Source organism: Lineus longissimus, chromosome 2, assembly GCF_910592395.1.
Source record: "Lineus longissimus chromosome 2, tnLinLong1.2, whole genome shotgun sequence".
NCBI lineage: Eukaryota > Metazoa > Nemertea > Pilidiophora > Heteronemertea > Lineidae > Lineus > Lineus longissimus.
The window spans coordinates 3172090-3192174 of NC_088309.1; the positions used below are offsets into that span (position 1 = coordinate 3172090).

The window sequence follows — 20085 nt, forward strand, 5'->3', positions numbered from 1 at the left end:
AGTGAGTTCCATAAATGCGGCCTCCCCGGAGAAGAATCAAAGTTGACAAATATCTTGTACAATAAATAAATTTATTATAATGAATTACAATAATTGTATAGTGCATAGAATTCTTTCGGCTACATAAAAAAGTTCATAGCCTTAGTAGGTGCAGGGACGGTAAAGCCTGTGGCTGGATAAGGAGAATATCTAACTAAAGAAAATACTGCCGATACTCGATATAATAAAAATTACCAAAAACCCTGGAGATTTCTTGTCGTCAGAGAATTGAATTCAGCAACTAAAGGCGAGAATTAGATTTTACACAAATTTCAAATCAAGCAGAGTTCTTGTGATTTGCATGGATTCCAAATGATACAATGTAACTCAATGCAATGAAGTCATAAACATCATTCTGAAAGTGATTCATGAAATAAACAAGTCACAAAAGAATATGGCAATTCTTATTTGAAATGCTTGTTTTACTATTCCTAGACGCATCATTCTCATATGTTCACACTAAATGTACCAAAGAAACAACCATGGAGGTAAGAACCTCTTCACAACGTAATATGAAACAACACAAGTACCGATATGCAAGGGGAAGACGCACCATAGCCTGCACAGAGTGGACGAGCATTGAGAATGAAAGCACTGGAGGGGATATCTATCATCTATGTTGCCATGGTAACAGGCAGAGGATGGAATCAATGTGTTGACGGTTTCTATGGCAATAGTTTTGGAAGGTTTACTGATGCACCGGTAGTGAAGAATATGTAAACAAAAGATTTCCCTGTTCTCCCGGACTGATATCAACTTAACTCATTACTCACACATACTACATAAACATTTTAACATCGATATTCAAGACTCCACTGCTACATGGTCATGTGCAAGCAAGAAACATGTACACTGCAGAGATCTAAATTCAGTTTACTTTTTGTAGACCTTTCTGACCTTTTTTTAACAGGAGAGAAGTAAATACCTGACATATACTCAACATATGGTCATTATTCAGGCCAAATTTTGTAACAAGGCCTATTGGCCAAGCCATTATTTTTTTCCATAAATATAATGTAGCAACAGTTAACACTAGCATTATGCTACTCATTCATACCTGACAATAATAATAAGCACCTTCTCAGTCTGACCTATGAACTAATCAGAATTAATGCAACCATGTTGCAGTCGTTTACATACAAAGAAAAACAGAACAACTTCTAGAAAACTATATACACCATACCAGCTTAGAAGCTGGAAATTATCTATGTACAGTAAAACATTATACACATGCACACTTTTTCATCATATTTTTGATACAGGAGGCACAGTTATATAATATTTACACAATTTCGTGTGCATTGAAAAACCTATTGACTACAATTAAACATTTGATATCAATGGTGACTTAGTCACAAGCTATGACTAAATGAATCTTACTTTAAATAGCAATTACCTGTGCAACGTCACAGTGGTCACAAGGGCAATATTGTCCACACCACACTCTTTCGATGTTCATATTTGTAAAAGAAAATACAGATCTCAGAGTTGATCGTCAGTTAATCCCTGTGAAAACAGGTTCCACTTCTCACTAGCAGTTATCACAGCTCTGTACTGACAGGCAATTGAAAAGATCTGCTAACATCTGAAGGTGGAGACGCACTTCGACTGTGGCTAGTCCTATTGGCATTTCCGGGGCCATGAGGTGACTTTCGTCTCTCCTCAGCACCAAGTGGTCTCTGGTTGTTGGTGACCTGTGGAGGGAAGCACAACTAAGTTTTAGGAAGTTGCAGACTATTTTGTAGTAAAGACAACTGAATTTCAGCAAATCACACTATAATTTGGTCAATACTAATAAGAATGCCTTTATTTTTTTAGATGAAGCTGTTCTTGATATCACAAAACACCAAGATCATTGTGTGGCTTTTTCAGTGGGACTTATCCAATAAACAGTTGAACAACAGTCTAATTTAGACATTGTGAACACAGAATATCAAAAGCGTACCTGATTTAGTGGTTTTGTTGAGTAAGCCGGTGAGGATTCCCTTGTCCCTGGTCTGTTAGGTGGTGGTGGTGGCCTTGGACCCTCATAGAAGGTATTGGACCTGAAACAGAGGGTGTGCAATAACATAACCATAACTCATGCAAGACATCAAACTCCTGAATACAAGAACTGAAACAGATTTTTTTACCTTAAAGTTGGAAAGTTTATAAACTTTGCTCATTCCTTGACTACTATTTCGATGAGACCGAATACATCTGGAGGATGGAGCTACTTAGGTTTCATAAGGGCAACTTCTTCAGCATTCAGAAGATTAGGTCTAATTCAGTTTTTCGTGACACCCAAAGACAATATCATACCAAGGCAGTCACTGTGGTAAGAATGGTTTGTAAGTTAAGCCGATAACATACTTGTTTGCTAAGTATCTATCTGGCTGCATTCCTTGGTAATATAAAGGTCTGCTATCGAGGGTTTTCCGGACAGGAACAGGCACATGCAGAGGCAAAGGCTTGTTGTTATCTGACCTACTGCACAGAAGAAGAGAAACAACAAAGAGAGGATGAAGCAAGCATGCAAAAACACCACACCGAAAGACTGATGATTATCATCAAAACTTCCTCAACCATGAATCTGAAGACATACAGTGGTCTCGTAGTCAACTGGCATTCCATGCTGGGACTAGGCCTATAAATAGGCAATACCTATATGACCTCAGACGAGTAAACTTTGAGACCACAGTATGTTAAAGATAACTGTATGAAGGGGTTGGCAGACTAGCAAAAAAACACCATTCAAGAATCAAAGCAATATCATCTTCAGCTCATAGTCTAAAAGCAAGCACCAGCAGCAAAAATCAAGACTTCTTAGAAGTAAATGCTAAACATTCTCAACCAGTAGCCTGAAAGATCTCGTGCAAATGCAAGACATTTACTTCTGCGGTTTTAAGTCAGAGTTTTCCTTCTCCTGGACTGGTTGCCAACCAAGGCTAAGGAGGCCAGTCTCCCCCGAAATGCTATGAAAACACTTACACAGAGCCAGAGTAGGAGTCCTGGTCATTACAGATCCCTGAATCTTCTCTTAAATGAACACCGTTTTTTACAGGTCCCTGAAGAAGGAGTAACACTGTGTTAGCAGTGGATGGTGATATCACAAACAAACTGTTATAAAACCTTTTAAAAACCGAATGGGGATAACATTTCCAACACAAAAGGTGCTTTTTTCTTCAGTAAACAAACTAAATGCGTTAGCAACTTATTTTTACTAAAATTAAATGAAGGAGATTTGACTTAGGTATACGAAGGACAAGTCTTCTGGGCAGGTTTGACCAAAAGACTTACTGACAACTCAATAATTTTGCTAAGACTCTATGATGAGGTGGATAAGCAAGGTGGTAGATAAATCGACAGTACTGCAGGATCGTCAGTAACAAGCTGTACGAGGATGGAGACTAACATTGGTAAAGGATGCATCGTATACATGTAATCATACCATTTTATTCAAAAGATTTTTAGAAAATTTCAAAAGATGAAAATCAAGGTAAAGGTCTCTTCCAAACTAACACCGACTTGGAACAAATTACAAAGTGCAACACAATGAAATATGTTACAATTTTTGAAATTTGGAAAAAGTTGGCCAAGAGTGAAGAGTTTGGACTAACTAAGGTAAAGAAGCAGTGGGGAGGTACCCACTCACATTGATTAACCCTTGTAAATTATAAATGATGCAGTAAACTAAGTTCGAGGAAGAAGGGAAGCAAAATGAGGATAAAGTTGGACATGAATGTTTGTACCTGGTCCTCAGTTGGCATACAGAGCCATTTTGGATCAAGGAGATTGTCAGACATGGTCAGGCCAGGTAAAGTTTCTGGGGCCAGTACCATGAACACTGCAACCGGCTAGAATTTCAAAGTGATTACAATGAGAATTTGAGATGGGTTAGCAGGCAGCAATTTTACTGTTTAATTGTTCAGTTGCTAAGGGTATAAGTAACCTAAGTGAGTTAGACGGAGGACCTCTCGAAGAGTATCTACATCTAACTGTTCAAACACCAAGTTATGTTAAAGTTACCAATGCCTGTATGTAAATAAATTAATACCAACTGTAAAGATGAGCAAACGAACACACAACCTTTACAACTTACCTTTGTTTTTACTATGGGTGCACTGTGAAACTCTTGTTTGTACACAGAGGCAGCTGGCCGCACATTCAGCTCAGGTCGATCTGTTTGATGGTAGTTAGAGTCGCTGTATTGACTGGTTGGCCGACTTGAGCGATTATCTTTCTGCTGCGTTACATTCCGAGATGGCTGATCAGGGGTGGGTGGACGGTTCTCGTCCTGTGTGCCAGAGACTTTTAAGCCTTTCTCCATTTCTTCACTGAAAATATCGGGAACAATAATCTTTAGCCTGATATAAGATTATCTAGTTGATAAAAAGTATAGAAGAATGATTATCTCTTCACAAAACAACCCTGAATCAACAATTATCTTGATGCTTCATGACTACTCAGGTCATTTCATCATTTAGCATCCCGTGAACTTTTACTATAGCGTGGGAAGCCCCATAACTAGACACATGCTATCATAAGTCTCTACACTTTTGATCACTAACAGAAATACCTACCCCTGACTCTTCCTATATGGTGACCGTCTTCGATACCTTGCATGAGGCGACTGTCTCCCTTTGTGCGGCTCGGCTTTTGTCCTGGAAAAATATTGAATAAAAGATGTGGATATGGATTAAAGTATTGAAAACATAAGTCCATTGTGTCATAAAATGTACAAATTCCCTCAATAAAACTAGTCAATGCTTCAGTAAGAGTTTTGTCAACAAAGGAAAAAGATTTCTAAGGCTCTGACTTACTCGATTTCCATGTAAGGAATATCCCTCCGTTGGTCTTCTGTCAGAACAGTTGGATCAACAAGACCGTACTGGAAATGCTGCCGGAGCTCTTCTGGTGGTTTAACCCTCGGGGACCGACTTCTCCTGCAAATGTCATACCATACAGGATTACTCGTGAGTAACCTTCCATTCTGTTACACCACACACACCACACATGCATATACATATACAAGAGCGTTTTTCCTTGTGATTGTCCTCGGTTTTTGTGACACACTTTCTAAAATGTGCAAACAAAATGCAGGCACTCTGCATGTTCACACTAGGATATCTAATATCCTTTTACATAACTGCTTTCCCACATTTGATTGTAAAGGCAACAGTTCCACTCTTGTATCCATAGTAACCTACCGTCGTTGCTTTCTCTTATGTTGGCTGGCTTCCGAGTGGTTAGAATGAAGGGAACGCATGGACCTGAAAGAATTGGGATAGCATGCACTGGGATGACCACCACAAACACCAGGGATCCAGCCAGGGGGTGAGAACAGGGTTTCCAAGATCCTTTATACCGCTAATGTCTTTTGTTTCTATGACTGCGTAACAATTTGTAGCGCCATAACCCTGCATTCCTCACCACAGCCAAATTTTAAACACCATACATTCAGCATTACCTATTTCAAGGCAAGCATCGAAAGTACATGAGGCTAAGATCTAAGCATGTACAAGAAAAACAACATGCAGAAAGGCAAGAGGATTAGTATTGTAGGAAAAGTAACCCAAGTGCTTTGTTGAACAGTCAATACTTACCCATCAGGGTTTTTCAAATCTTTCACTACAGCATCCTGGGTCCTAGATGAAAGCAAAACGTGCAGGCAACAGTGAGACAACAATCAAGTGAACACAGAGATACTTCGAGAAAGATAGCTGCAGTTGTCTTTTTTGCATAATAAGGCGAAAATCATTCAGTCGTGGTAAAGTGCAATGAAGCCAGCAAATGAGATAGGCAATTTCAGCCTGGTTTACAGGTGGAGCTTGTGGAATGCATCAGTATGAGAGCTGCCGCAGTGTATGCAGCAATGAATGTTAAATACAGAGAGAAGGTTTGGAAGACAATAATCATGATCTGCAGCGAGGTTTCCGGAAACTTTGTCAACACTAAAAGCATGCACAACAACAGAAAACCAGCACATTGGTTTTATCATTTGGTCAAACTTATGATGGTTCAGAAGGCAGCTTAATATACGAAGTGCCATGGAAAGGGAGGGAACTGTGTGTGCGTGGGGATTGGGATGGGTAAACTAAGTGTAGTGCACATTTTTTCCTTAACTTATTCCCACAGATATTCTGCATATTGCAACAGCTGAATAACAGAGTCTTGGAGATTCTTCCTCCTTCAGATGAGCTTGCTCACCGATACATTTCTGGTAACTCAAGCAAAGCACAAACCACTTCTACTCTAGACATCATAAGTATCAAAGTAGAGCTTACCATCTACAGAATCAAATCTTTGATAGGAAAAGTTTGTGATTACAAATAATGATTAACCCACAAAAAGGAAAACACAACGAACACCTAGCCTCTCTACACGGTAATTGGATATTTTGAATTGCTTCCTACCCTGTGGTGCCATTTTCTTTCTGTCTCTTCTGCACCTCATGCCACTGAGCTTCAGAGCTGACCATCTCTTGAGATCGATGATGACGACTTCGATGTCTTGAGGAGTGACTGTCCCCATTCTCACCACGAGATCTGAAAAGAAGGGAGAACTTTGTACACACACTAAATATATCATCTGTTACATTTTACAAGGATGAAGTGCAAATGACAAAGACAGCAGAGCAGGCCTACATCTTGCATACAGGCGTTTCAGTTTCCGAAGCAAAATCAGGAAACCAGACGCACTAGATCTTGGAAGGATTTCAAACCTTGGACATCCTCGTTCTGAAGCAGACTTTTTACTGTCATGCTGATGTGCCTGATGTCTCGAACTCTGATCAATTACTTTGCTACACTGCTATAACTTTAACTCTAACCCCAGCAAGCTGCAGTATAACCAAGGAAACACCTCTCACCTAGTTCTCCTTCTCCGGCCTTGTTCCATCGTATCCGAGTCACCACTTCCCTTTCGACTCCGATGTTGTCGTCTTCTCACATCACTCTCACTACCGGAGGACGGAATTCTCCTTGGGGCAGGAAACTTGATTTTATCACTTCGAAACGATAAGGGGGATGTACCTTTTGTTGTGTATAGACCACTGTGGAGAAGAGAATGCAGAAATAACTTGCTGTGCACCTATTGGTAGATAGAATGAAGAATCGAATAAAAAAAGACCCGATTCATTGAAGTGACGTACCCAGATGCTTCCTCATTCATCTCCCATGGAGCAGAGCGAGTACTGCGAGGGGACTGATCATGATAAGGTGACTTGGAAGACCTAAAAGGGAAAATACAGCATTTAATAAGCTGTGTACAGAATGTCAATGTTTAGTGTGACTACATGTATTTCAGGATGTCCTTATTCTTGGTATCAGATGTAATTTGAATTCTCACAAACAGACATATAGGCAGCTGTGGTCCACTTGAAGCACAATACACTGGCAGCAAGGTAAACAGATATATTTGCTTGAAGTTTCCAACAGTATTAGTCGAGACCAAAAGGAAGAGTATTTAACTTACGTTTGTGCTGGAGTGACAACTTTCAGTGCAGGTGCGGACTCAGAATTACAGCTGTATGTACATGTAACTTGAGAGGTATTACCTGAAATTGATAAGACAACATCAAGTCAACGAATCATGCACAACAGTTACAAACTTCTTGTCTAGGTCCGTGGTTGAGACATTCCCATGAGATTACAGAACAGTGGTTGTGACATTCACATATGAAACTATCAGCCAGGTGGTTGTGACATCCTTACAGAAGACTATTAGTATGGTAGTGACATTCTCACATAGAGCAGTTTTCTTGACTTCCTCCACGTGATGGTTGTTGCGACATCCACACATTAGACTTCAGACCTCCCAGCCAAGCAAGTCATTGGGGTAAAGTTGAGATTAGAATGAGGGAATACTGTGTTCTGACAGTTAGGTACGACATCATGTCATTACTATTTACTCACCATCAGGAAGACTATCTCCACTTCGTCTCTGTTGTCTCTTGCTCGGTGTTCGTATCACCTGTGGTTCACTTCGTTTGTCTTTGTCCCTGATCGTCTGCTTTTCTGTTCGACCACTGAAAGATACAGATTGTTATTGTTTCGTATCTGCACCTTTTAGCAAATCAAACCATTAGGCCAACTGAAATATACAGAATTCACCATAAAGGAATGACTTATGATTAAATTTAGCCAATGCCTGGATTGCACGCACCTGTATCTATACTTTGAACCGAGGTTGAAGAGTTTCCCTCCAGCACCATCAGTAACATGACTTAACCTGGAGAATGAAAGACGAAAATCAGTGATGAGCTAAAATATATCAAGAGAGGACAGCCTCCTGGCAAAGCATCCATAATCAACGGAGGACATCATCCAGCAAATTGTACTTCCCATAATCAATAGAGGTCGACCTTAGGTGTAAACTTCTGGCATAGGTGTCAAACTCAAGAAAGAACTTCCTCCCGGCAGTGGTGTCAAACTGTGAGGACATCCTCCTACGGAGGTGTCAAACTGTAGTATGCATAACTGTGAAGACATTCTCTAGGCAAAGGTGAACATGAGGGAGACTTCCCTGTTTACCACTATTGCTCTCATAAGTGCTCTTACCTTAAGAATGAGGGAGACTTCCCTGTTTACCACTATTGCTCTCATAAGTGCTCTTACCTGAAGAATGCATGATGTTCTACACAACACTTCCATAAATGCTTGCATCCCTGTTTGTTGGGCAGGTTAAACGTGTGAGTATTTTCGTCATTCTGAAAAAGATGAAAGTGTACGATTGGCAAATGAATCCGTGTGGGTATAGGCAGGCGGTTCTACGTAGGTTATAATGGAGTCGGGGAGATTCTGGCTGCATGGAGCCTTTCAGAGGCTAAGGATTTAAGTGTGGTAACTTGGCCCCTTTCCATTCAAAGACATGAGAACCAATGTTGATAATCACAGCATGAAAGAGTACGGGTGAAGAGAGTGGCCTTATAAAGTTATAATTTGGGTTGAACTTACATTTTTATCCCTAACTCGTATCATAAACTGTTTTCCTTTGAACATTATCCGCACTATTCGGGGCCTGAAAATGAAAAGCAGAATATCGAAAACCTCTCTCGATGACCACTTCTGGGCATGCACTGACCTTGGCGAGCTCTCGAATTACAAACTACAGGGACAAGGAAATTAGATTTTGAGACTGTCCTTGTAATCAGCTGTGGTGTTTGGTTTGAACCTACCTTTTAATACCAGTACACATAAAGGCTAATGATGGTTTACTGAGAAAACAATAAAACAAACTTACCAGAAATAATTTCCTATCTTTGATTTGTTTTTGTAAATAACAACTCCAGTTGGGGTCAAACCAAGGTAATACTCTACATTGCCATCCCCCTGAAAATAGAATATCAGGACAGTATGTATAAGAGTATACAGTGCCTTCTCATGCAGCAATAAAGCAAATTGTAAGTATACTATTACAAAAGGGATTGACTTGTCCATGAACAGACATAAGATTTTTATGAACCAGGAGCCACAGGTTAACAGTAAAGGGAAGGAATACATGCGACAGACCTACATGTATAACATCGGGTGTCTTCCTGTGCTGTGACTGTCGAATAATTTGTTTACTTACCGTTACAGGATGGAGGTCGACTCCGTACATATCGATCCATTTCACTCGGTCCAGGTAGTTGTATTCTGCTACAGATGGAACAAGACCTCTGAAAAATAAACGATTTATGAATTCTTTTCTGCAAACCTCACAATGGACTAAAAAGAAACATACGGTTTACAATAACTTTATTGATAATACAGCATCAAGTGCAGTATATGACCACTACGAACTATCAGTCCTTTGATCTGAAGCTCAGATACAGAAATAAGGCAAAAAACTTACACAATTTGCCTATGTAATTTCGCAATGCGTTCTTCTAATTCTTCCGTTTGATTTGGCACAAAGCGAAACTCGGACACATATCCATATGAATGTCGTCGTACATCATAATCTCCTAAATCAGCTGAAAAATAGAAGGATGGAATGCTATGGTAGCCAAGTGATCATTCTAGATCTTCTGATGTAACATGAGGTGAAACATACACATGGAAGGGTCACATGGTCTCGTGGTAGTGTCAAGACTTCTGATCTCAACATGGTAGGTAAGGTTCGATACCAGTATGAACCAACTTGATTGTCACCTCAAGCAAGTCACTTCGACTTTGACTCAACTTGCAGCTAAAAGATTGATGACTTCATGAAAGATTCCAGTCACATTTTTCTTGATAGATGGAGTTGCTACTCACATTGAATAGCTAAGGCTGACAACTCGGCTGCCTGGTCAAACGTCACAGGAATCCTGCCCTGGTGGATGTCCTTTTTCACTTGAAGGAAGAACTGATACCTGAAAGGAGGAAAGTTCACTTGATCATAAGGGGGTTTGTAATTTTTTCACCTAAAACTAGAAGAAGAGACTTTTTTCTTCAATACAAACTATACAATCACTTCAAATGAGAGACATTTCATAACTGTAACTCTACTTTCACCCTTCTTATTTTATCTTGACAGGACCATCTGTACCAGCTCATTCTAAATATCACACTTTGGAATAATGAACGAATTAGTTGAAGACTTTTATGGGGAAAACAAAAACTCCACCCACACTTCAACAAATTAATGGATCTTTTCATTAAAATTAAGGAACTCGGCTCCAAACATGGTTATTTCTTTTGAGTGTGCTTTTTGGACACCTGTGTTGATGTGAAGTGGATGCGGATATTGGCGAAGAAAACTGGTAGCTGACAAGTGTCTTTCTCTTGATCTTGGACACAGATTCATTCTTTCCCTGAAACATCCTAGACCTTATCAGTGGCAGATGTGAGAAGGATGTCGAATTTAGGCAGAGGGGGAAGGGGAAAGTTAATGCAAACCATTAGCGATGATTACAAGTGCATATTTCTGGACCACTTTAGTTTTATGTTATTTCAAAGGTTAGAAGACCAAGACATGTGCTGTCATTGTGTTTTGTGGGGCAGACATGGATAAGCTCACAAACTGAGGAGTATTAAAACACACTGTCCTTACTTGTTTTCTTACACCTGATTCATGATCTGCTCACAAAGATTACAGGGAAAATGAATAAAACAAACCTTTTAAGATAGTCAAACATGTTTGGAAACGTTCAAAAACAACATTTAACTCATTTTGTATGCTTAAAATAACCACTTAGGCGAACAGTTGAAAGTAAAAACTGTCTAAAGGAGTTTTTAAAACATTGATTGTCTTTAAAATTACCAATTACTAAGTGTTTTAAACTTGACAATCAGTTGGGCAGACTGGGAACGTAGAATCCCAAAGATAAATCCCACACAAAGGATATCCAATCTTGGTTGTAATGAAATGGCCAGGGCCATTGTGCTCACCTCATGTGGAGGAAAGATGGATAAAGAGCATGGTATTGTGTCATGTAGTGTTAGGTTTGATGTAGGTCCAAGCAATTACAATTTCCCCAAAATGGCCAATTTACAGTACATTCGACCTCTGTGACCTTGAAAAGTAGGTCAAATCAAAGAAGACCCGGGTGACACATTGAATGGTTGTTAGAATTAGATGTACCTATGATATAAAATTGGTGCCAATCGGGCAAGTCATTACTAGGAATAATGGCATTTTGAAGAATTTAGGATTTGGCCCCCTCCCTGGAGGCCAAACGGCAAATCAGATTGCACCAAACTTCGGTACCTGAGATCACCTGACCAAGGGGTACATGTGTACTTAATTTGTGATCAATAGTCATTGCAGTTAAGAAACGTGCCATAGTTACGGCCTGACGGCGAATTTACGCCATTTGACCTCTGTGACCTTGACAAGAAGGTCAAATTAAAAACCTGTGTGACATATACTGTATGGTGGTTAGATGTACCCATGATATCAAATTGGTGGCAATCGGGCAAGAAGTTAAGGAATAATCACATTTTTAAGGTTTTTGGATTTTTGCCCCCTGGTGGTCAAGTGGTGAATCATATTGGACCAAACTTCAGTCCCTGAGATCACCTGACTAAGGGGTAAATGTGTAACAAATTTGGTATCAATAGTCATTGCAGTTTAGAAACGTGCCATTGTTACATCCTAACGGCCAATTTACACCATTTGACCTCTGTGACCTTGAAAAGGAGGTCAAATCAAAAACCCGGAGGATATATGATGCACCTTTGCTAGAAGTACCTACCATATTTTTTTCAAAATTTCCCGACTACTATTAAGGGAGATATTGCATATTTTCACTTTTATCGTTTGGCCCCCTGGTGGCCAAACCATGAAATGAATCGGACCGAAACTTAGTCTCCAAGGTGTCATTACATAAGGGTACATGTGTCCCAAGTTTCAACTCAATAGCTCTAACAGTTACGAAACGTGCCCTGCTAACGGACGACGGACGACGACGACGACGACGACGACGACGACGACGACGACGACGACGACGACGACGAACGACGGACGCCACGGTATGGGATAAGCTCACCTCTGCTAAGAGGTGAGCTAAAAACAAGTCTAGTTCAAACACAGGTGAACACATGATAAGCATTTAGAGAACCATTTACTTTCTCTCAACTTCAAAGCAGAAGAAAAACCTTTAATTTCTCTACAAGAAAACACAAAAGGAGAAGTTTCCAGGTTATGGAGGTCAAACTGACCAGTTTTGAACCAAAATCAATGTCATTAATAGAGATGTCCTCTGAGGAATGTTCCACAGCACTTTCTTCTCGATCAAGAGATACCAGTCTGCAGTTCAAACACTATTAGTCATCAAGCCTGCTGCTCACCAAGCATCTTCAACAGATGAGTTCTCCAAACTTAATGTTACGAACAACACAAACACTTTTTTAAACACGGGTTCCTTTCACAACAGGCATACTCAGTTACTCTGGAAGATGTGGTAATCTAATGTATCTGACAAGACTTTGATCTACCTGGGTACAAATGGAAAAAAGTCTGTGAATCACCAGGTTTTTCTTACCAGGTTCCTCTTGCCTATCTCCATGTATACATCTCAATTTTTCATTGGAATTGGGATAAGCAGTGTTATGCTTCAACTTCGACAGACGGCTTGGTTTATGAGTGACCCCTCATCTCTATATTTGTATAATGTAGAAGTCCATATTCCCACTGAGCAGTTACAAGAACCCTGCATGAATTTTACCAGTGCAACGCTTGCTATGCAAATCGGCACAAAATATTATCATTACGTTCAAAAGAGACATGCATGGTCTAAGTACAGACCATGTTGATGGATTATAGGGCCTTAGCTTACCTAGTAATTTCTTCTCGTAACTTGCATGGATCAGCTGCATAGAACTTCACACCAAAATACACAACAAATGGTGGAGGACCTGAAATGCATTGAACAAATATACATGCAAGAAGACACTTTTTTGAAATGTCTGGTCCCTCAACTCTGTCATCATCCTACAACACCAAAGCAGGTGAACTGAATGGAATGATGGTCTGCCATTTGATTTTAACATCTTGGTCAGTTACATGTACTGTCTGCTTGATTCCAGTCTTATGACAACGAAGTTCTTGGAACAATCATTCAATGCATGCACACTATTTACCTTTCACTTGTGACTTGAGTGGTTTTGAAGCATCCAACCAGTGCTGAAAGTACAAAGAACATTGTCACACAGAAACATCTTGTGCAGGAAGAGACCTCGATAACTGATAAACAACATGAATCAAAGTTTTCCAACAAAAAGTAAATAAATAAGTTCCCAGTGAGATTGGAATTAGTTTTTTTCCTGTTTTCTCAAAAGTATCTAAAATGAGTTAGGCAATTATCGTAAGAGGGTGACGACTTAGAAAGTTTAGACATGGGACTTAAAATGAAATTCTAAGCATATAAGTTTTTAGCAAGTCAACCCGGGATGCATGAAATGGAATGTAATTTACCCATACCGTTTGGTTAGCCTCATCCACATATCTCAGACCGAAGTAATCTTTTTCAGAGAGATTCAAATGATCGATGACTTTATCGAGCAGCACCTGGCCTTTCGTTGATGGCTGAAAAGATTGCAAAACAGATGTAGACTTGTTTTTGGGCATTTTAATATGTAAAGAGCAAGCACACAATACAAATGTATACGTCACAAATCTCAGATAAAATACTGCATTGTGCAACAGAGATGTGATGACAAAGTTGTTTTTAGTCTTGACATCATTTTGTCCGTCATGATAAATTTTTGAGCAATTCTAATCTCAGTGCAGAGTGCTATTGATATTCAGGTATCTCACATGGATTTTCTTAGTCCTAAAAGGTTAGCAGTGATTTATGGCTCAGCAAATCAACACATCAGATTCAAACAGAAGACAGATAAGTTTTTTTAACATGAACCAAAACCTGAGTTCCATGTGTCGAAGGAATACCAGCAAGTTTGCTGAGAATTTTCACCTTACGCATCAGGTAGCATGTCAGACAAGCAACATCCATGTTCTTCTGCATCAATAATGAAAAGAGAATGCAAGTCTGCCATCCATGAAATACAAGAATTCCTTGATTTACGGTGTGCATAACTCTATGAATTTGATCCCTAACAGGATTGTGACAGTGAAAGAACAAAGTTGTACCCAACAACAATCGGAGGTTGCTGTGACTTTCATGTTCAGACCCTGGATACCCCGAGTAGATCCCCCCATTCCCCTAGTGAATTCAGGACAAAATGGACTCAACCCCAACTAACTGCAGCCATAGATTACACTGCCACTTTACATCATTTCAGTCATTCACATCAATACGAAACCTATCAACATCACAGGTACTGACATTTTCAAAATGTGCTTGAAGTGGAATTCCAAAAATATTGACATACTTTTTGTCTATTCAGTTGGGACAGGAGCAGTGCTTATGGATTGTGATCAAAAAATTATACAGACTATGAATATGAATCTTGTCATACATTTGAAGGCAATAGAATCTGACAATGGTGGTAAGGCACTTAGCTATACCATCCAGTTGCCTGAATGTTAGCCGCATAGAAATATTTCATCTTATGGCTGTCATCAACCATTGACCAAATGGAAAGCATGGTCAATACGCTCCTTCTACATGTAGATCAAACTGAGTTGACAAACTCTCCTGCACAGGCAGCCGTACTTGTAGTAGGGCTACATTAATATACATTTTATAGGTCTTCCAATAAGTGGGAGAACAGGACTTCTAATAATCACACTGACTAACAGATCAATTATCACTTTTTTGATCAGACATGCCTGACCTATGAGAGGATGACATATCCTCAAGCAAGATTACACGATCAGCCATTACTGACTGAGCCTTTTGTGGCCTTACTCAAAGAAGCTCTTTTATTATTGACACCCCTCGGTTAATCTAATAAACATACATAAAGAGAGGTCATCTCAGTACACATTTATAGTTCACATCCATGGCACAAAGGTTCCTGGGAACATATCTGCCGGGAACAGAATATTCCAACAGAACTCGGTATTTTCAACTGGGACTAGTATCAGACTTTTAAGCTTAGTACAGAACTGATCCTGAGTGTCTATGCCAGGACAAGTAAAAGATCCCACAAAGTCATAGAGGTGGACATTAACCTTCATGTATAGTGGACTCCATACATGTACCCGGGCAAAAAGTAATAAGGTAAATGATGCCAGCTTCGGAAAAATCTTATTGTCTTTAACACCCCTAATGTCAAATGACCATGAAATTTCAAATTAAGGACCCTGTGCCCTCTCTTTCTCTGGGTCTTGGCTCCACCCCAATAACATTAAGTCATGCTTTGCTGCAACAATGTAAAAAATAACTTACCCCTTTAACTTCAATGGTAAGGGCTGTATCATCCAAGAGCAGGATTCGGCAACTGTATTCCTGGTCCTGATTCCCGATACAGAACATCGTTGTCGATCATTTGTAGACAACATTCAAATGTCAAAGTTAGTAATCCGATTCCTGACTAAAGCATGGCTTCCAATTCAGGCGCGCTAGATTTTGACGCCTGGCTCCAAGAACCTGCAGGTGAAAAGATAGTGATGATTCTTCAGATGAGCCAAATGCGAAACGTAGAGAGTGTGTTTTATGTCTCAAATTGCTTTGGAGGAATGGTTTCCAATATGCCACTAGACAACCTTGCTCCCAAAAACAAAGACGCGTCTTCAGGTCAACACTAACAATACAAATGTACATTGGTTGTGTCTCTTTGATGCCTTTGACTTTATTTGGAGCACTTCGGCCATCCCATCCTATAGATAATTCATGCAATGTGGTATCACACATCATGAAATAAGCCTAAAGCAGCCAAATACATGAAATACAAAAATAACTCAAAACCTACAGAGTGACCACACCTCCTGTTACACCACTATGTACACTACATTGTTGTATACAATGTAGACCACTACTTTGCAGTCAACCTAAATCCTCCCGGAAAATGTCTTCATGACAACTGCTTTAGCTACAAATTGTTAGCTTACATTCAATGATACTAACTTCAACAATTTATCTCGTCAATCTTGATTGAAATAATTTGAATATTGTATAAAATTGGCAAAATGTTGGAGAAGTGTCCTAAAAATACTCCCGATGCTTGTTGGCTGATCATATTTGGTCCCCCAATTCTGTTGTACGGCCTGGCTTTGGGATTTGTCGTAATTACGTCACTGGGGCTGAAGTCTATTAATAGATGGGGATGACCGTTGGGTGGTGTAAAGTGAAAGATAGTCCCGCAAATCATAGAGTCCTTCACAAGTTTCTTTGATTGTTTATTGCTTCTCAGGGCCTGTAGCATCTTGACCACCAAGGTTTTTGCATCTTATATCAAGATTTAAACCCAGGGCTGGGTTAAAAGGGAATATAAGGCCATTAGGTTCAGGATGGCTGCAACTGTGTTAACTGTATGAGTAAAGCCATTACCATGGGAATATTTATCTTTTTTTTATTCAATCAATCTTTCCAGTGGTTCATCTTCACCTTAACTGAGTGAAAAACACAAAACAAACTTGATAGGGTAGGGTCTTCACCATAATAATGACATTTTTTTCAATGCTTCATGTTGATGACCGACCCGATTTCCATTATTTATTTATTTCCAGGGGGTTTGGGGGTCCCCCTCCCCCTCCCCAACCTAAAGGCGCTGCGCACTTTACTAATACTAGGGCACTGCACTGATAATATTATCAAAAAGGTGAGAGCAATATGATTTTAAAATCTTATGTTGTTGAATGTTGCAGCTTCCAGATGGATGGGCTTCATTCTGTCATAAAAATCCTTGCAACTGCAAGTGATTCCACTTGTGAAACTAACAACGGCTCCTGACAAATTTACAGTAGGCCCTACTGCCGTACGTGCGTGTCAGAACTTTAGTTTCATCGTTTCCCGCAAGAAGAATGAGAAGGTCACCTGACATGGGGAATTCTTCAGTCCGTCAACGCATGCGCCATGAACACTACCACTTGCTACATAACTGGGGGACCAATTCATGATCAGCCAACAAGCTTTCCCAATCTCGGTGACATTTGCGCCTGCGCACCGGAAACTTCCTCTTTGACCGGATAGACAGCAAACATGTCGGTAAGTTGAGGCGATATAGTACCGACAAATCAGCTAATATCAACAATAAATATTGGCCATCTAGAACAACTAAACCCATGAATTGATACCAAAACAGTTCAGATTCAATTCAATGGCAATTTATCAAATTTAAATTGACTCATATTGGCCAAAAAGTGTCATGAAGTACCAACGACTATCCTTCAAAACTTCGCGTACATTACTCAGATTTTGCCATACACAGTGCATGGCAGTGTACATCCATTCATGGACATGGCATTGCCTCTTTGCCTCGGATCCTAAACTAATTGCACAACCAGCTGGAAATCGGGATCAGCACAATATGGTATATGACTATGGAGACGTGGAACGGGGCAGTGCACTCCGTCTTTGGTCGTGTGACCCGTCCACTCCAGTCCAGGTGCATGATACTGCATCGTTCTTGAGTCTGCTGACAACTGACCAGACCTGTCCTGGAGGCTGTAGCCTACTGCCAGCTGCCTAGGCCTTTGTAGCTGTGCGATCCTGATCAATACTACAATCAAGATGTACAGACCGGGGGAGCTGGCTGTACGTACCCATAAGTCTTTGCGGTAGTCTCGCGCGTACCGGATATAACCCATCAAGCTTTTCTCCTTCAGAGAAATACTGCGTTGCGCTCAAGTGCCTTATAAGGCTGTGAACAAAATTAACGTTCGACCAATGAGAAAGCCACATTACCCTGCATACGAGGTTGGACGCGTGATCACTAAATGACAAGTAAAAATAGAATCAGACCACATGTTTCTATATGTCAGAATGCTGCCGTTTGCGCTGTAGTACACGTGTGTTGTCCAAATTTTCGATTTCAAGCAAGTTTAAGGCCAACCTCGTGTCCACCAGACTAATGCATAATTGGCAGTTGAGCGCAACGCAGTATTTCTCTGAAGGAGAAAAGCTTGATAGGTTATATCCGGTACGCGCGAGACTACCGCAAAGACTTATGGGTACGTACAGCCAGCTCCCCCGGTCTGTACATCTTGATTGTCGTATAACATAGCCTTGTTGTAAACTGAAAGTGAAAGTTACTTCATGACACCATTTGCTCATTGTCATTGACCTGTTCCCTTTCTTGTCTATTTCAGACTGAAGCTGAAATCGCTGAGAAGAAGAAGAGGCGTACCTTCAGGAAGTACACCTACAGGGGTGTCGATCTTGATCAGCTTCTTGACATGTCCAGGTGCGAAATTATACTTCACCAACTCTGTACCCATGGATAGGTTTGACGAAGATGAACCAGAGCCCAAACAAAAAAAGTGCCCACACTCAGACTCAAGCCTTTGTGACCCTTTCTTCTGGGGGGGGAAAGGCAAGACTAACGAACTTTGTCAAGCTCACCAATACTTGACTTGCCAAACTCAGCTCGACGCCGAACTGCAGCAGCGCCACTCGCGGACAAAGATAAAACAACTCGACATTTTTTTCACCGGTTTTCTCGCTGCGCATGCGTACCAGCGTCATCTTTTGTTGATTTCCGCTGGTACGCATGCGCAGCGAGAAACCGGTGAAAAAAATGTCGAGTTGTTCTATCTTTGTCCGCGAGTGGCGCTGCAGTTCGGCGTCGAGCTGAGTTTGGCAAGTCAAGTATTGCCTTTACCACACTGGTTAGAAATCTGTTCTCCGCTAAAATGGTGCATGCATATCAGACCACTTCACTCATCCATTTTAAAGTTTTCAACTCTGATAGCAATGCAGTCAGAGTCACAATGACAGCTTCGAAATCTTCATTTGATCAGCAAGTTTAGTGTTGCCAAGTTGCACATAGATATGATTTTGCATTTGGATTCATTATGAATTGTCGACTCTTTGTCTTTCTAATAATATTCACTGTCAATAGAATTGGGAATCTGTAGTTGAGATTGTTTGACATGCGACTTGTTATTCTTTCAGTGAGATGTTGATGGAGCTGTTTACCTGTCGCCCGAGGCGTCGGTTCAGTCGTGGCTTGAAGAGGAAGCCAATGGCCCTCATGAAGCGCCTGCGTAAAGCAAAGAAGGAAGCCGGCCCCCTAGAAAAGCCTGAGGTTGTAAAGACCCATTTGAGAGACATGATCATCCTACCTGAAATGATTGGTAGCATTGTTGGTGTGTACAATGGAAAGACCTTCAACCAGGTTGAAATCAAGGTGAGCAGTTGTCTCTGAAGCCTGAACAGTTGACTATTCCTGACAATACAAATCCCATCTGTCTGGGTGAAATATAACATCATTATTCTGGCAATTTTAAACCCTAGCAGTCATAAATAGCCAACCATATTCTGCTTTGTGCTGATGATATAATTGTCAAGCAGGCAATTGATGGTGTATAGCCTCAGTAATTTCCGTAGCTCTTTTCTCACTATCCAACTCTTCCTTTCAGCCCGAGATGATCGGACACTACCTTGGTGAATTCAGCATCACGTACAAGCCTGTGAAGCATGGTAGGCCCGGTATTGGTGCCACCCATTCATCAAGATTTATCCCTCTCAAATAAACTGCTATTTATGTACAAAGAAAGAAAATAAATTGAAAAAAAATGTATTTGCTTCTC

At 40.4% G+C, this 20085-nt stretch overlaps 2 protein-coding genes across 8 annotated transcripts; one reads left to right on the forward strand and one right to left on the reverse strand.

The window, feature by feature from the left end:
• Positions 1–60: 60 nt before the first annotated feature.
• On the reverse strand, positions 61–16559 carry LOC135501757 (band 4.1-like protein 4). 7 transcript variants are annotated; one of them, XM_064794041.1, is made up of 27 exons: positions 16460–16559; positions 15782–15982; positions 13909–14013; positions 13569–13611; positions 13265–13343; positions 10260–10357; positions 9856–9976; positions 9592–9679; positions 9262–9350; positions 8976–9039; positions 8637–8728; positions 8185–8250; positions 7935–8047; positions 7495–7576; positions 7172–7252; positions 6890–7072; positions 6435–6566; positions 5625–5666; positions 5229–5291; positions 4842–4964; positions 4602–4682; positions 4121–4355; positions 3771–3875; positions 3010–3086; positions 2392–2508; positions 1985–2084; positions 61–1733 (listed from the first exon to the last, which is right to left on the reverse strand). In XM_064794041.1, exons 2-27 carry the CDS (start codon positions 15866–15868, stop codon positions 1581–1583), a joined length of 2619 nt encoding a protein of 872 aa, XP_064650111.1. In that variant the 5' UTR covers positions 15869–15982; positions 16460–16559; the 3' UTR covers positions 61–1580. The 7 variants fall into 7 exon arrangements, with proteins under 7 accessions (XP_064650111.1, XP_064650121.1, XP_064650129.1 ...); XM_064794051.1 differs by having other exon boundaries at positions 16444–16559; XM_064794059.1 differs by lacking the exon at positions 5625–5666.
• An 889-nt stretch (positions 16560–17448) lies between these two features.
• On the forward strand, positions 17449–20075 carry LOC135483524 (small ribosomal subunit protein uS19-like). Its single transcript, XM_064764488.1, has 4 exons — positions 17449–17539; positions 18643–18737; positions 19448–19682; positions 19915–20075. Exons 1-4 carry the CDS (start codon positions 17534–17536, stop codon positions 20026–20028), a joined length of 450 nt encoding a protein of 149 aa, XP_064620558.1. The 5' UTR covers positions 17449–17533; the 3' UTR covers positions 20029–20075.
• Positions 20076–20085: the final 10 nt, after the last annotated feature.

Coding starts and splice junctions, on each gene's coding strand:
- LOC135501757 (XM_064794041.1), bottom strand. CDS start 15,868: ATGTTCTGTATCGGGAATCAGGACCAGGAATACAGTTGCCGAATCCTG. Junction 13,612..13,908: donor TGGATGAGGCTAACCAAACG/GTATGGGTAAAT, acceptor TTGTACTTTCAG/CACTGGTTGGATGCTTCAAA. Junction 13,344..13,568: donor ACTCAAGTCACAAGTGAAAG/GTAAATAGTGTG, acceptor AATGCATTTCAG/GTCCTCCACCATTTGTTGTG.
- LOC135483524 (XM_064764488.1), top strand. Junction 18,738..19,447: donor CAGCTTCTTGACATGTCCAG/GTGCGAAATTAT, acceptor TTATTCTTTCAG/TGAGATGTTGATGGAGCTGT. Junction 19,683..19,914: donor TCAACCAGGTTGAAATCAAG/GTGAGCAGTTGT, acceptor TCTTCCTTTCAG/CCCGAGATGATCGGACACTA.